The following is a 17,479-nucleotide window of genomic DNA, read 5'->3' as shown; positions in this document are numbered from 1 at the left end:
GTTACGCTAACCGCTACACTACCGTGCCCCTCTCGGCCTCTCAAGCCTGCTCTGCTGTTTAGTAAGATCATGCTGATCAGATTGTAACCTGAAGTCCACATTCCTGTCTATCCTTTATAATAAATCACCCTTTGCTTATTGAGAACTTATCTACTTCTGCCTTAAAAATATTCAAGGATTGCTTCCTCTACCCTTTGTGGAAGAGAGTTCCATAGACTTATGACCCTCTGAGTAAGAAAAATTACCTTGCCGTTGTCTCAGTTAGATTATCCTTATTTTTAAACAGTGATGCCTAAATTCCATATTCTCCCACAAGGGGAAACATCCTCCCCACGTACACCCTGTCATGACCTCTGAGTCCAATATGTTACAGTGATGTCCCTCTCACTCTTACAAACAACAGCAGATACAAGTCTGACCTGTCCAACCTTTGCTCAGAGGACAATCTACCCATTCCAGGTAAACCATCTCTGAATTATTTCCAGTGCATTAACATGGTTCCTTAAATGGGATAAACAACACTATACACAATACCCCAGGTGTGGTCCCCACCCACTATTTCTCTGACTTCAGTCACTCACTTTTCTTTTGTAGTATACCCTTCCAAGTTACCAATGCCTTATATGACTCAAGCGTAGCTTCCCTACTTTGTATTGAATTCTTCTGGAATAAACAACATTCCTAATTATTTGGTGTACCTGCATATTCGCCTTTTGTGAATAATGCACTAGTACACCCACATCCCTGTGCAGGTCAGTGCTCTGCAGTCCCTCTATGATAATTCACTTCCTTATTTTTCCTGCTTAAATGGATAATTTCAAGTTTTCCCACCTCTTCCTCCATTTGCCAGACCCTTCCCCATCCACTTAATCAAATGGAGATACAAGAGAGCGTAGGTGCTGGAATCTGGAGCAAAAATAAACTGCTGGGAGAATGCAGCAGTTCAGGCAGCATCTGTGGGGGCAGCGGGATGGTTGGCGGGTTGGGTTGAGAACCTGCATCAACAATTGCTCGTGACTGATTTAAGATATGAGAACCAAAATAAGTCGAGAATAAAAGATTTGAAATATTCCAAAATATTACTGCAATATTAACAAGGAGTACAGTGCAATTTTTATGACATTCTCCATCAGGCAGCGATACCAAGCCGATTATTTTAAATGTTAAAGTGCTACTTTTAAAGTAACATTTAAACATTGCAGTACTGTGTGCAGTTTTGGGTTCCTTATTTAACAAAGGATGTGCTGACGTTGGAGAGGGTTCAGAGAAGATTCACTAGAATGATTCCAGGAATGAGAAGGTTAACATATGAGGAACGTTTGACTGCTCTTGGGCTGTACTCCTTGGAGTTCAGAAGAATGAGGGGGGACCTCATAGAAACATTTTCAATGTTAAAAGGCCCAGACAGAGTAGATGTGGTAAAGTTGTTTCCCATGGTAGGGGAGTCTAGTACAAGAGGGCACAACTTCAGGATTGAAGGGCGCCCATTCAGAATAGAGATGCGGAGAAATTTCTTTAGCCAGAGAGTGGTGAATCTGTGGAATTTGTTGCCATGGGCAGCTGTGGTGGCAAAGTCATTGGGCATATTTAAGGCAGAGATTGAACCAGGGCATCAAAGGTTATGGTGAGAAGGTGGGGGAGTGCGGTTAATGGGAGAATGGATCAGCTCATGATAGAATGGCGAAGCAGAATCGATGGGCAAAATGGCCGACTTCTGCTCCTTTGTCTTATGGTCTTAAACAAATGTTAAGATTATTGAGAGACTCTTGAATTTTGCACTGTGGTATGTGGGGTTAATGACTGTATAAAGCTCATCAAAAAAAGATAATAGCATGATAAGACCTCACCTGCTACTTCAGTCACTCACTTTCCCTTTGAGTTTTTTCGCAGTTTACCCTTCCAAAGCAGATTTTCCATGGGGATGCAACATCTGCAAAAGAATCAATTACCTATTTGTTAGCAAGGCAAGTTTTACAAATGACCCATTAGCTGATTGATCACTTTAGCTTCCGTTGGGTATCTGAGCAGCAGAAGCTGGTGTGATGGATGCCGAGGGAGACGACATTACCAAAAATGATATGATTATAAAAGGCTCTCCTAATAGTTAGGAAATCAAAAAGCTGACAGAATCCATACTTGAGGGTATTTTCTCCGTACTTTACAGTCTAGGTTTAGGGGTTTAACTGTCAGCTCTTTTATAAATTCTGCACTAGTTATATTTTTTTGCAACAAAATGATTTGTCTTCTTTCAAATCAACTTTAGTTATGTGCAGGGATATCTCGTGTATCTCCAACAGGAAGGAACAGATATTATTCCCATGATTTCACTCCTGGTGAGGTAGTGGAATCACTTTATTAGACATGTTACCAGAAACAGCTATGATACTTGGATACAGTGTGGGCTACACACATGAATTCTATAACATTGCTAGCAGATGCTTTGTTGGGTTCCTTGCAGTTCTTATGAATGCAATGAGAAAACATGACCCCAATATTTCACCCAAACTGCAGACACTGACTTCTGTCACAAGCCTTTACTATTTACAGTTTTAGCAAGGAAAGCAGCAGTCAGAGATTATCTAGTATCACATGGAAAGGGATAGTGAGGGGGATGAGGCTGTGTGGGAGCGGTGAAGAGATGCTTAGAGGCATTGAGCAAAGCCTTGTGAGGTCAAGAGTGAGCAAAGCCTGTCAATGAAGAACAGAAGGGGGCGGGGGGGGGGGAAAGGTGGCTCTACACTTCTATTGCGACAAAGCTGCATTGTTTTGGTCAGGGTTTAATGGGGGAGTAGATAACAAAGATGAGAGGACCTAGAAGATATTTTTAATTTAATTCTGTTTTCAGATTGTGGTGCAGCAAGTACAGGGCCTCCCTGGGTAACAATCGAATTCCGTTTTAACAGACATCCGTAAGTCAGTTTTGTCCGTAAGTCAGAAAATACACAAAAATCAATCACACGATACGGTAAGCACACCTCCACAGTATTGTAAGGAATGGCATCAAAAGCACACGGCTAATTTGAAAGAACAATTTCTAAAGGTAGCGAGGGAGAAAACTAGTTCTGCTGTTCATATGTAATTACGTTAGAGTTTTGAATGTAATAATATTATGGGAGTTTGTTCATATGTACAGTGGGTATGTCAGCATTGGGCATTTATAACCCAGGGACAACCTGTATTAGGGCTCCACATAGAGGTGCAATAGTGCCACCAAGTGACCAGAGGTTTGCAGTGCTTTATTGAAAGGAACATATCGCAGCATTTTTCAGACCTAAGGATGTCCTGAAGTCGACAGAGTTATTAAACAATATAGTCACTTTTGGAATGTATTTGCAATATTTCAAGCCTCTCCCTTTATCAAGCTAACAGCTGTAAAACAAACAGAACTTTTTGTAGAGTTAGGAAAATATTGGGTTTGGGGGAATCGGGAGGATTTGAGTGTGAGACCAAATCCTCATCATGGAAATGGAATGAATATCTCAGATGATCTTCAGATTGTTTAATGTAGAAGAAGTGACAGATGTGTTGCTAGATTAACTGACTACTCAAAATTACCCCTGAGTGTAGGTAAGGAACAAAAAAGAATCCAAAGCGAGTTGATGGGCATGTGAGAGAGAGTAAGTGAGAGGACTGCTTATGGACCCAGTGAGCCATAGTAAGTACATTTATTAAAAAAAAAGTTTTATCGACACTGTTGGGAAGAGTAATGGCGCAATGTTTTCCTCTTTAAGATCCCTGAAGCGCACAGAGTGTAGTTATCCTGACTGTAAACCTGCATGCTCACACTTAAAAATATGAAAGCATTTGGGATGCAGAATTGAAGCTATTTTGTAATACCTGTAAAACACAGCCTCTTGGAGTTGAGGAACTGTAGTTTTTGGACAGAGTTCAATGGATTGTCTTCTACAAATTATTGCAAGGCTTTATCTTAACCAATAAATTATAGCTTAGTAATTGTTTCACTCTTTGTCTTCACTTCCTCCAGAAACATTTATTTGTAACTCAACATACTTGAATGAAGTCAATATATTAACAAAATCAGAATCAGAACCGAGTCTTATATGACGTGAAATTTGTTGTCTTGCAGCAGCAGTACAGTGCAAAGACATAAAATTACTATAAATTACAAAATAAATAATGCAAAAAAGGAGATAATGAGATAATGTTCATGGTTTCATGGACAATATATAAAGAATATTAATTTGCGGCTGTGTGCAATTGATAATTGTAGTAATTCCCTGCAACTGGAGACAGTTTATGGTCATGGCTTTCGACCATCTTCACTGTTATTAAATGCCCAGCATTTTCTGTTAAACGTTTAAGAGTCTTTAATGCTTCACTGTCCAATACAGTTGCACTTTGAATTCAAAAACACCAAAGGTGTGGAAGTCTTGCTGTTGTGATGAGTCCAAAGAAATACTGGGAATCTTGATCATGTGATGCCATAATTATCCAGCAGTGTCATGGATTCATACAGAGATGCAACATGGAAACAGGCCCTTCAGCCCATTGAGTCCATGCCAACCATCAACCACCCACTTATTAATCCTACACTAATCACATTTATTTTTATTCTCCCCACTTTCTTATCAACTTCCCCCAGACTCTACCACTTGCCCCCACGGACTAGGGGCAGTTTTCAGTGGCCAATTAACATATCGGCCCGTACATCTTTGGTATGTGGGTGGAAACTGGAGCACCTGGAAAAAATCCATGCAGTCATAGGGAGAACATGCAAAATCCTCACAAACAGCACCTGAGATTAGGAATGAACCTGAGTCTCTAGCACTGTGAGGCAGAGGCTCTGTGAGCTGCACCACTGTGCCCACCCTTGACTGGAAGACTTTCTTTTTCAATCTTTTTATTGAATTTCAAATTAATTCAAATTGATGTACATAATATTAATAATTAATCATATGATGCAAAGAGATCGGGATAACAATAATGACAGTTAATATTTATGCTCACAGGGAGTAAAATATGTAATCTAGACCTCCCGCACTCTTGCTAAGTGTACATGATGAGAAAAAAAATTGAAAAGAAATTTAATTATATGAAGAGACAACCCCCCCCCCCCACCCAATCAAAAAAAAATATAATATTAAACCAAAGCAACCCAAAAACTTCAAGGGAAAAAAAACTGGACTGATATTTCTTCGATTAAAAAAAAACACATTCTTATGTCGTCAGCTCCAGTCCTCTATATTCAAAGGTTATTGAAGAGGATTTGAAAAAAGGTCTGTTCATATCGTATGGAAATATTGAATAAATGGATTCCAAACTTCCTCAAATTTAAGTGAAGGATCAACAGTACCACTCCTAATTTTTTCTAAGTTTAAACATGTTATAGTTTGAGAAAACCATTGAAATATAGTAGGGGGTATAGAGTCCTTCCATTTAAGTAGAATGGATCTCTTGGCCAATAATGTAACAAAAGCAATCATACAATAAGCAGAAGCGATAAGTGGCCAGAATCCATCATTGGTAACCCATAAATGGCAGTAATAGGATGGGGTTGTAAATCAATATTCAATACTGTTGAAATAATATTAAAAATGTCTTTCCAATATTTTTCCAAAAGAGGACAGGACCAAAACGTGTGTGTCAGGGAAGCCACCTCCGAATTACATCTGTCACATATAGGGTTTATATGTGATAAAAACGGGCTAACTTGTCCTTCGACATATGGGTCCTGTGGACCTCCTTAAATTGTATCAAAGAGTGTCTAGAACACATTGAAGAAGTATTAACTAATTGAAGAATTTTCTTCCATGTCTCTGTAGGTCAGAGTATCTAGAGTTCTCTTTCCCATTCATTCTTAATTTTATCAAGTGTCTCTAGATGTGATTTCATAATCAGATCATAAGTTATTGCTTTCAAGCCCTTCTGATAAGGATTAAAGCTAAGATTTTTCCCGTAATTTCAGTTTTATATAGTATCGGAAAAGAAGGTAAAGTGACTTTTAAGAAGTTTCTAATCTGTAAATATCAAAAAAAATGTGATCTAGGCAAATTATATTTTTCAGACAACTGTTCAAAAGACATGAAACAATTATCAGTGAATAAATCACGAAAACATGTTATTCCTTTCATTTTCCATAAAGAAAAAGCTAAGTCAATTCTAGATGGTTGAAAGAAAAAATTAGATTAGATAGGACTTGATAAAATGAATTTATTCAATCCAAAAAATTTACGAAATTGAAACCATATTCGTATTGTATGTTTAACTATTGGGTTAATCATTTGTTTACTCAATTTAGTAAGTGCAAAAGGGAGTGAGGCTCCTAAAATAGAAGCTAATGAAAATCCTTGCACTGATTCATACTCAAGATACACCCATCGAGGACATCTAAATCTTGTGCCCAGAAAATTAAGTACCTAATATTAATTGCCCAATAATAAAATCTAAAGTTAGGCAAAGCCATACCACCATCCTTTTTTAATTTTTGTAAATATTTGTTACTTAACCTTGGATTTTTATTCTGCCATATATATGAAAGAATTTTAGAATCAATAGAATCAAAAAAGGATTTCGAAATGAAAGTTGGAACTACCTGAAGTAAATACAAAAATTTTGGTAAAATATTCATCTTAACTGTGTTAATTCAACCAATCAATGTTAGAGACAATGGGGACCATTTAGTAAACAATTGTTTAACATGATCAATTAAAGGTAAGATGTTAACTTTGAATAAGTCCTTATGCTTCTTGGTAATTTTAACACCCAGATACGTAAAATAATCAGTCACTAATCTCAATGGTAATTGCCTATAAATTGGGACTTGCATATTTAATGGAAAATGTTCACTCATATCAAGATTTAATTTATAACCAGAGAAAACGCTAAACTGAGCAAGCAATGATAATGCTGCAGGGATAGATTTCTTCAGGTTAGAGATATAGAGCAACAGGTCATCTGCATATAGTGATATCTTATGGATCCCCTTTCCACGAGTAATACCAAATATGTTAGAAGAGTCCCGAAGGGCAATTGCCAAGGGTTCCAAGGCAATGTCAAATAATAAAGGACTCAAAGGGCAACCCTGCCTAGTGCCTCAAAAAAGCCTAAAAAAGGGGGATCTCTGATTATTAGTAAGTATTGAAGCCATAGGTGTATGATAAATCAATTTAATTGCAGATATAAAATTTGGACTAAAATTTCTCAAGTGTGTTAAATAAATATTCCCATTCAACTCTATCAAATGCCTTCTTGGCATCTAGCGAGATAACGCATTCTGGGATTGTAGATGAAGGGGTATATACAATATTCATTAACCTCCTAATATTAAAATGCAAATAACAATTCTTAATAAATCATGTCTGGTCATCAGAAATAATTTGTGGGAGTACCTTTTCTAGTTTAGAAGGCAATATTTTGGAAAAAATTTTGGAATCCACATTCAATAAAGAAATAGGTCTGTAAGATGCACATTCAGTAGGATCTTTATCCTTGTTCAAAATTAGAGATGGTTGCTTCAGAAAAAGATTGTGGTAATTTACCTACTAATAGGGCATCTTTAAAAATTTTACCTAACCAGGGAGAGAGAAGATCAGAAAAGGATTTTAAAAATTCAACTGTTCCCATCGGGACCAGGTGTTTTACCCAAGTTCATTGAAAAAATTGGTTTCTTTATTTCTTCCTCCGAAATGGGTGCATCTAATGTTGAACGTTCATTAAGTGATAATTTTGGAGTCTTCAATCGACTGGAAGACTGATAAGCTAGCATAGCATTATTGGAAGAGCAGGGAAAATCTCACTGATATCATAAAACACTACAGCACAGTACAGGCCCTTCAGCCCACAATGTTGTGCCGACATTTTATCCTGCTCTAACCCTTCCCTCCCACATAGCCCTCCATTTCTCTATCATTCATTTGTCTAAGAGTCTCCTAAATGTCCCTAACGTATTTGCCCCCACAACCTCTGCTGGCAGTGCCTTCCACGCACCCACCACTCTGTGTAAAAAAAAACTTACCCCTGACATCCCCCTTATACCTTCCTCCAATCACCTTAAAATTATGCCCCCTTATGTGAGCCATTGTTGCCCTGGGAAAAAGTCTCTGACTAGCTTTACCAGCTTGGCATCTCATTTTAGGTTTACCTCATGCTGCTCCTGGCTTGCTGTTCTACACTTATTGAACTGGGATTAGTTGCTTGAATTGATGATGATGGAGTAGGGCTTATCCTGGGCTGCAAGGTTACAAATTGTGCTGTAATACAAACCTGCACACCTTGTGAGCATCTAGTGCTTGGCTGCCACTTGTGTTCTGGATGGGAGATCTAAACTAATTGTTTCCAGTTATTAGAATATTGCAATGAGTTCCCAAAGAATGATTTAAATGTAGGAGATTTATAGAAATGGTTGGAGAAATTTCTTTTTCACAGGTGATGATGTATGCAGAGTCTAAGGCATCATTTAAAAATCAAATTGGGTCATTGAAGAAAAGTGATAGCGAGATAAGGGAGCAGGGATCTAGCTATTGCTCATTGTGGATTAACTGGATTGAGCTAAACAGTTCTTTCCACATTTTAATTTCTTGGCAAATCTTTGTAATTCAGACAAGATAAGGTTTGCATGCTACCTCATCCCAGTGGCATACCTTTGTGTATGATTAGACAATGCATCTTTATCCAGTTTGATTGTAAATGGCAACGGAGCTCCTAGAGTTGTACAGCACAGAAACAGGCCCTTCAGCCCATCAGATCCATGTTGACATTTGCCCATGTACACTAATCCCATTTTCCCGCATTAGGACCATATCCTTCTATGCCTTGCCTATTTAAGTGTCTGTCTATATGCTTCTTCAATGTAATGATTGCATTTGATTCCACCACCATCTCTGGGGATGTGTTCCAGATATCTATCACTCCCTGTGTGTAAAACAAAACCCCTCAGATCCCCTTTAAAACTCTTACTTCTCACCTTAAATCCATGCCCTCTACCAAGGGAAAAAGATTTTGACTATGCCTCTCATAATCTTGGATACCTCATCATGTCCCCCCTCAGCCTCCTTTGCTCCAGGAAAAACAAGCCCAGCCTATCCAAACTCTCCCCATAACAAAAGTTTTCCAATCCAGGCAACATCCTGGTGAATCCCCTCTGCCCTCTCTCCAGCGCAATCACATCCTTCCCATAGTGTGGTGACCAGAACTGCACACAGTACTCCAGCTGTGGTCTGACAAGTGCTTTGTAAGTTGCCGAGCTCAATTTTTTTTCAGCTGGTGGTAATAGTTCACTCCTTGGTTACCCAGGTAACTTTAACCTTTTTACCTGAAATTGGCTTAATTCATTGCAAAAGATCACAGAACTTTAAGTGGAACTTGTTGTCAGTGCAAATAGTGTTTCTCCTCCCATCAAACTGGCCATGCACTTTGTATGAATTAACAACATCCACAGATTTCACTTGTTTGCGTTCTGAAGAAGAGGCTCCAACTTTCAGCAGTTCCTTATTGGTCATCGCGGCATACAACACAAACAGGCCCTTCAGCCCACTGTCTGTGGTGACCATCAAGTACCTACTTACACTCATCCCTTTTGCCAGCACTCGTCCTGTAGCCTTTAATACATTGGTGATTCAGGTTGTTCTCCAGATACTCCTTAAATGCTTGCCTCCACTTCCTTCTCAGGCAGTGAATGCTGGGTTCCCTCTACTCTCATCTCAGATCTCCAAACCTCTCACCCTTTACCCTAACCCTATGCACTGTAGCTTTGGATGTTTCTGCTATGGGGAAAAGTTTCCAACTATCCACCCGACCCATGCCCCTCATCCTTTTGTACATCTCAATTGGATTCAGCCTCAGCTCCAAGGAAAATAAAGCCAGCCTATTCAGTCTCTCCTTGTAACTGAAATGGCTGTGAGAGTGACAGAGTAGCACAGTTGGTAGAGCCACTGTTTAACAGTGCCAGAGACCCGGGTTCAATCCTGACCTTGAGTGATTTGTTGTTTTGTGGCAGCAAAGACATAAAATTACTATAAATTACAAAATAAATAATTAATGCCAAAACAAAAGGGAAAATGAGGTAGTATTCATGGACCGTTTAGAAATCTGATGGCAGAGGGGAAGAAACTTTTCCTGAATCGTTGAGTGTGAGTCTTCAGGCTCCCGTACCTCCTCCCCAATGGTAGTAATGTGAAGGGGGCATGTCCTGGGTGGTGAGGGTCCTTAATGATGGATGCCGCCTCCTTGAGGCACTGCCTCTTGAAGGTGTCCTTGATTGTCGGGGAGAGTTGTGCTCGTGATGGAGCTGGCTGAGTTTACAACCCTCTGCAGCCTCTTGCGATCCTGTGCATTGGAGCCTCCATAACAGGCTGTGATGCAACCAGTCAGAATGCTCTCCACCGTACATCTGTACAAATTCGCAAGAGTCTTTGGTGACATAACGAGATCTCCTCAAATTTCCTCCCACATTCCAAAGACGTGGGTGGGTAAGTTATTTAGCTGCTCTGTTTTATATTCTGCAGCTAACAATAGAAAGCTTCCTCTCATTGCACCTATTTTTAACAGCCCACTTTATAAATGGATACTGGTGAGCTGAGAAAACTCTGGCATTTTTTCCCTCCATCCCTCAGCTGATAGCTTAATGGTGTTTCTCCAACCCTGATAAGTCACGCCAGTACTTATCTGGCACAAGAACATTATTTCCTGATCTGCTTTTCCAATCTAGTTATTACACCTGTCCTTCAACCACCAATCCTGTCTTGATATGGTCCACTTAGCCTCTAAGCAATGCATGGTTTTAAACCTTGGTGAGACCACTTCAACGGGAAATTAAGGTTCTATGACATTGGTGTGTGACTGGAGCCACACGTTGGTTAGATGAGTTCAGTTCCAACTCAGAAAGACATGATGAGCAATTTGGGTTTTAATAACAATCTGGCACCTTCAGGACTAATTTCCTAATGTAAATAAAAATAATTTGAACTCTCAGTGTTAAAGTGTGCCAACATTCCTTAAATGTGGATAACTCTACCTATCAAGTGAGATTTTTCTAGAATGCATACTATTACTTTTGCCTGATTTTTATTTTGAATACTGTTAAATTATATTTCAAATACAAATCTTTTAATTTTATTAATGTGTAAAACATTCCATTGTCCTATTTTCATATTTCTTTCCTAGCTTTATACCTTATGTATCCAGAGGACTGTCCAGTGAGACGACTGCAACTGTGTCCATTATCTGTTGATCAGTGACCTGTTCTGTTTTACTTGCTGCATTTCAGAGTTCTGTGAAGGTGAATCAGATTAGCCTGGATGAAAGTGGAGAATATATTGGGATTTGTTCAGAAGATGGCAAGGTAAGAGTTGCAATAGTCTGCGCCTTTTCCTGTCTCTCCCATGTTTGCTTACTGCTCTTGCTGTGTTTTCCCATGTTCCATGGTTGCTTTCCGCTACATTTTTCCTTAAATCCAGCAATGAATAAAATAGAAGGAGCTATATGGATTCATTATTTTATTGTAGTACCACTTCAATGCACTGTTGTAATGAATTGATCTGTATGAATGGTATGCAAAAGAAGTTTTTCACTGTACCTTGGTACAAGTATCAATAATAAACCAATTTACCAATTTCTTGGAGTGCTCTCACTTCCAAGTGTATATTTAGAAGTATATTAACCTGTGGATATGTTTAAAATTTAACTAACTGTCCCTCTTAAGGGACCATTTGAAAGGAAGAAACAGTATTTTACTTATAATCAAATTATTACTGAGACTATGAAAATCAGTAAAGTGCAGCTGCTGAAAACCTGAAACAAAAATAGAAAATGCTGGAAATACTCAGCAGGCCAGGCAGCATCTGTGGAAAGGGTAACAGGTAACGTTTTAGGTCCTAAACCCTTGATCAGAATTGAGAAAGAGAGAAAACAGCTCAGTTTTTGAATAGCAACAAAGGAAGTAGCAAAGGGGACATCTCTGATCGGGTGAGACCAGATAATTTAACAAGTTAGTGGCAGTTAGAGCCACATTATGTTTCTATGTCTGTGTCGTGTGTTGTTAATAGCGAATTCTGTTAGTATTGTCTGGATTGCTGTCATGCCCAGCAGTCCAGACAATACTAACAGAACAAGGAAAACTGAGCCAAGTTGAAGACGGAGAAATAGACAATTCAGATACCGACAGAAAGAAAGAGTGAGTTACCTCAAGTTGGAGAAGTCAGCATTGAGTCCAGAAACATGCAACGTTCCCAGACGAGAAATGAGGTCTTGTTCCTTAAGCTTGTGTTGGACCTCATTGTAACAATGTAGGAGGCCAATGACAGAAAGGTCAGAGTGGGATGGTGAATTAAAGTGGCAGGCAGCTGGAAGCTCAGTCACTCCTGCAGATGCTCGTCAAAGTGATCAGTTAATCTGCGTTCGGTTTCTCCAATGTAGAGAGGTAACATTTATAATGCAGTACACTGGAATAGAAGAAGTGCAAGTCAATCTCTGCCTCACCTGGAGGGACTGTTTGAGTCCCTGATTGGTGGGAAGGTAACGGGTACAAAGAAAGATCTTCATATTCAACCCAGGTATTCAGACACAGTCAGAGAGACTAATGGTGATTGGAGAGAAACATGAAAACAATTGGAAATATATTCAGAAAATACTGGAAACACTTAGCAGGCTAGGCAGCTTGTTTGGAAAAAGCATCAAATTAATATTTCTGGATTTGACCTTCTGTCATAACCAGCAAAGCACATGTGAAAATGTCTCCTCTTGCTACGGATGCTGCCTGACCTCAGGTTTTCCAGTATCTTTGCTTTTTGTTTGACTTTCAGCATCTACAATATTTTAATTGCTTTTGCATAAGTGCTGAATGCAGAAACTAATGCATCGCCAAATGTAACTTAAGAATTCTTTACTTGGAATTGGAATTGAAATTAGTTTATTCTTGTCACATGTACCGAGGTACAGTGAAAAACTTAACTTGCATTCCATTCGTACAGATCAATTCATTACACAGTACATTGAGGTAGTACAGTGTAAACAATACAGAATAAAGTGTAACAGCTACAGAGAAAGTGCAGTGCAGGTAGACAATAAGATACATGGTCATAATGAGGTTGACCGTGAGGTCAAGAGTCCATCTTATTGTACTGGGGAACTGTTCAATAGTCTTATAACAGTGGAATAGAAGCTGTCCTTTAGCCTGGTGGGACATGCTTTCAGGCTTTTGTGTCTTCTGCCTGATGGGAGAGGGGAGAAGAGAGAATGTCCGGTGTGGGTGGGGTCTTTGATTATGCTGGTTGCTTTACCGAGGCAGTGAGAGGTAAAGACAGAGTCCGTGGAGGGGAAGCTGGTTTCTGTGATGTGCTGAACTGTGTCCACGACTCTCTGCAGTTTCTTGCGGTCACGGGCAGAGCAGTTGCTATACCAAGCCTCAAATATTTATGCAGTCTGGATAGCTTCAGTTTTATAGTCTAACAGTAGACTTTGCCATTGACACATCCAAATTGCAAGGTGGATTTTGATTAAACAATGGGGAAAAAAAACTGAAAAAGAGAGTTCTGTTGCTTGGCACTAGGTTGAGAATTAACTTTTAATGCATTATTTTGACAAAATTTCTCGTAGGTGTCCTTGATTAAACATTTGGTAAACATTAAGCCTGATGTGGAAATTTAGACTTTGGCACGGTAGCATAGTGGTTAGCATAATGCTTTACAGTGCCAGAGACCTGGGTTCAAATCCGGCCACTATCTGTAAGGAGTTTGTACGTTCTCCCCGTGTCTGTGTGGGTTTCCTTCGGGTGCTCCGGTTTCCACCCACATTCCAAAGATGTACAGGTTAGGAGGTTCTGGGCATGCTATGTTGGCGCCGGAAGCGTGGCGACACTTGCGGTCTGCCCCCCAAAATCACTACGCAAAAGATGTATTTCACTGTGTGTTACAATGTACATGTGACTAATAAAGATCTTATCTTATCTCATCTTCGTTAGAGGTTCTTATTGGACCTTTCCACCACAGTGCTGGTAGGCACCCTTTACAGTTGAAGAGAAAATCGAGGCAATGGTAGCAGTCTTAAAGTAGTGCCAGTAAGCCAAAGATATGCTGGTAGCTGCCTTGATTATGTCCTAAAGATGAAAATTTCTGCCACTGGAGTGCAAACTTGCATGTATTTTCAGTGAAAGTTAACAATGGTAAGGTACAAAAATCCCTATTTGTAAAATTGATGGTGTTAGTACATTCAAATAATGCTGTATATTATGAATGTATTCAACACAATTTCTGAACAAAGTTCAGACCTTTTACTTCCTTACATTTTTATTATTTTACAGCGAATTGTATTGCAGGAGTGAGGGAAGAGAAAGTGAGCAAGTCTTAGGCAGTCTTAATGTGAAAAACCTCTCTTTGTTGACAGGATCCAAAGACAAATGTCTTTGCATTGTTTCATGTCATTTCATTTTATTGTAGGTAAAATCTAAATTCAATGACCAAGATTATTATCTTAGAGGAAAACTAAGACTTTGATTTTCGTGAGCCAGAGGCTCTGAAAATAACTCGGCAATTTGCATCATCTGATTTCAGTTGTAAAGAATGTTTATTTACGATGGCTACAACGGTTGCTTGCAATGTGTTTTTCAGATACCAAAAGGCTGGCAATTGATTTGATTCCTACTGCTACTTTTTCCCTGTTTTGAGAGAAATAAAAAGAAAACTCACACAGGCTACACGATTCCCACTAAAGGAAGAATGAATCATAGAACAATATGGCACAATACAGGCCCTTCGGCCCACCATGTTGTGCCGCCCTTCAAACTACACCTATGACTATCTAACCCCTTCCTCCCACATATCCCTCTATCTTAAATTCCTCCATATGCTTATCTAACAATCTCTTGAACTTGTCCATTGTATCAGCCTCCACCACCACCCCAGGCAGCGCATTCCATGCACCAACCACTCCCTGGGTGAAAAACCTCCCTCTGACATCACCCTTGAACTTCCCACCCAATACCTTAAAGCCATGTCCTCTTGCTTTGAGCATTGGCGCCCTGGGAAAGAGGCGCTGGCTGTCCACTCTACCTATTCCTCTCAATATCTTGTATACCTCTATCATGTCTCCCTTCATCCTCCTTCTCTCCAATGAGAACAGCCCTAGCTCCTTTAATCTCCCCATAATCCATACTCTCCAATCCAGGCAGCATCCTGGTAAATCTCCTCTGCACCCTTTCCAACGCCTCCACATCCTTCCTATAATGAGGCGAAGAATGAGGAAGTGTTTGGAATTTATTTGACTTGAGAACAATGAGTAATCGAGTGTACAACATGAAGGAAGAATACAAAGATTTTATTTTCCTATCCAAATATGTTGAAGAACAGTTCCCCCTTAGAAGTGAATTATGATAGATTATTTTGTAGGGTCAGGAAAATGCAGTTACCATAAATTAATTCTCTATATTGTTATTAACAAATAATGCCGTTACAACTGCAGGGTCTATTTCATACTGACTTAGGAATTTTGAGAACACAGAGATATACAATGCTTTTGACACCAGGAATTAACTTATTTGTTTTTAGGATGCATGCAGCACTGTGTAACCATGTTTATTGCTTGTCCTGAGTTGCCCTGGGTGTATAAAACATGGTGTAAGGTTGGAATAAATCCTTAGCTAAATCATGTAGAGACATTGTAGTTTCCCGCCCCCATTGAGATTTGTTGATAGTTCTATTCTTTTTACTGATGCCTTACAAATTATCAGATTTATTGAATTCATTTTCAGAAGTTACCACAGCAGGATTGAACTTAAGATATCTCAGTGTTAAGTCAGTACCATCACCACTAAATTACTCTTGTTTTGTGTCCACAGAATTCCCAGACCATTTAATATATACTTAAAACAAAATGCAAGTCAAATGATAAGATTCTGGTTAAAGGGGACAGGAGCTCCATTGCAAATCTGTATTTTACTTGAAATGCAGAAGAAAGCAAGAGCTAAACATTCAAAATAAAAATGAAAAATTAACCTGTAATATCCAAAACAGCCGGCTTTATATCCGTATTGAGGATAAAGTTTAACCTTTCATGATTGGTATCAACACTTCTTTAAGGGGTGCAAAATCCATATGGAGTAATCAGGTAGATCAGGTCACATGAAAGTAAGTAAAATTAGTGGATGGATGATGTACAGCAAAAGCTTCATTTAGCATCCATGGGAATTGGGTGGGGGGGGGGAGTGTTTGTAAAGAGTTAAACGTTTTTAAATAATACTATAAAAGTTATAGAAGAAGGAAATGAAATACAGTCTTCTAAGGTACTCAGCAATGAGTTGTAATCCATTTATTGTCATGCAGTAGTGAAGCATTACACAGCGTAGTACAAATGCACTATATTGTACACAATAACTTAAAATTACACTGTACACTTACTTTTCACTTGTCACTAACCTATCAGTATTATATATTTTTACAGATATTACAGTATACTGTAATATATTGTTTGAACATTTCTGTCTCAGAAAGAGAATCTGCAATACCAGCTGTTGATGATGTTGGTGAGGCTGCAGAGCCTGAAGGTATCACATATGCAGTAGAATCATTTTGCCCCAATTTTTGAATGTCTGATTGCCTAATATTAAGCTGCTTTTTCTTCAAAAAAACTCCTGTGGATGATAAGATAAGATATCTTTATTAGTCACACGTACATCGAAACACGTGGCGAAATGCATCTTTTGTGTAGAGTGTTCTGGGGGCAGCCTGCAAGTGTCGCCATGCTTCCAGCGCCAACATAGCATGCCTACAACTTCCTAACCCGTACGTCTTTGGAACGTGGGAGGAAACTGGAGCACCTGGAGGAAACCCACACAGACACTGGGAAAACATACAAACTCCTTACAGACAGCGGCTGGAATTGAACCTGGGTCGCTGGCGCTGTAATAGTGTACCGCTAACTGCTACAATGACATATAATTAGTCATTTCCTGAGCAGAATAACTGGAATTCTTCTTGTAGAACTTGATGATTGGTTCCAGATCTGCCCAGGCTGTTGTTGGCTGATCAGGTTGTCAAAGTCTTCTACAGAATCTTCACCTGATGCAATGGCTTGCTCAAGATTAACAACGTTTTGGAAGATTTGATCATCAGTTGAAGTTGAAATGACTTTGACAATTGCAACCACATCCTTCCATTGCTTGTTTTTCAAGTTCAGTGAGTGTGTTTCAGGTTTTGGTAAACCTGAGGATATCCAGGATTTTACGAATTGGCATCTCTTTGCTTCCTTTGAAATCTTCAAACTCTTCTTCGTCAGAGAATCATAGAAAGTACAGCACAATACAGGCCCTTCGGCCCACAATGTTGTGCCGACCTTTAAACCTCGCCTAAAAACTATCTAAACCCTTCCCCCCACATATCCCTCCATTTTAACTTCCTCCATATGCTTGTCTAGCAATCTCTTGAATTTGACCAATGAACCTGCCTCCACCACTGCCCCAACCACTCTCTGGATGAAAAACCTTCCTCTGATATCTCCCTTGAACTTCCTCCTCCGCCCCCCCCCCCCCCCC

At 39.4% G+C, this 17,479-nt stretch overlaps 1 protein-coding gene and 1 long non-coding RNA gene across 2 annotated transcripts in view; one reads left to right on the top strand and one right to left on the bottom strand.

The window, feature by feature from the left end:
* vps41 (VPS41 subunit of HOPS complex) overlaps nucleotides 1-17,479 on the top strand; it is a 172,730-nt gene that overhangs the window by 58,142 nt on the left and 97,109 nt on the right. Inside the window, exon 5 of the mRNA XM_052023137.1 lies at nucleotides 11,225-11,299. Within this exon, the coding sequence (XP_051879097.1) occupies nucleotides 11,225-11,299 (75 nt within the window). The remainder of the gene's footprint in view (nucleotides 1-11,224; nucleotides 11,300-17,479) is intronic.
* Nucleotides 1-17,479, bottom strand: part of LOC127574276 (uncharacterized) — a 44,021-nt gene that overhangs the window by 501 nt on the left and 26,041 nt on the right. The window contains exon 3 of the long non-coding RNA XR_007956893.1: nucleotides 1,848-1,930. This is a non-coding gene — a long non-coding RNA (uncharacterized LOC127574276). The remainder of the gene's footprint in view (nucleotides 1-1,847; nucleotides 1,931-17,479) is intronic.

Source organism: Pristis pectinata, chromosome 9, assembly GCF_009764475.1.
Source record: "Pristis pectinata isolate sPriPec2 chromosome 9, sPriPec2.1.pri, whole genome shotgun sequence".
NCBI classification, from domain to species: domain Eukaryota; kingdom Metazoa; phylum Chordata; class Chondrichthyes; order Rhinopristiformes; family Pristidae; genus Pristis; species Pristis pectinata.
This window is presented reverse-complemented; position numbering and strand designations above follow the sequence as displayed.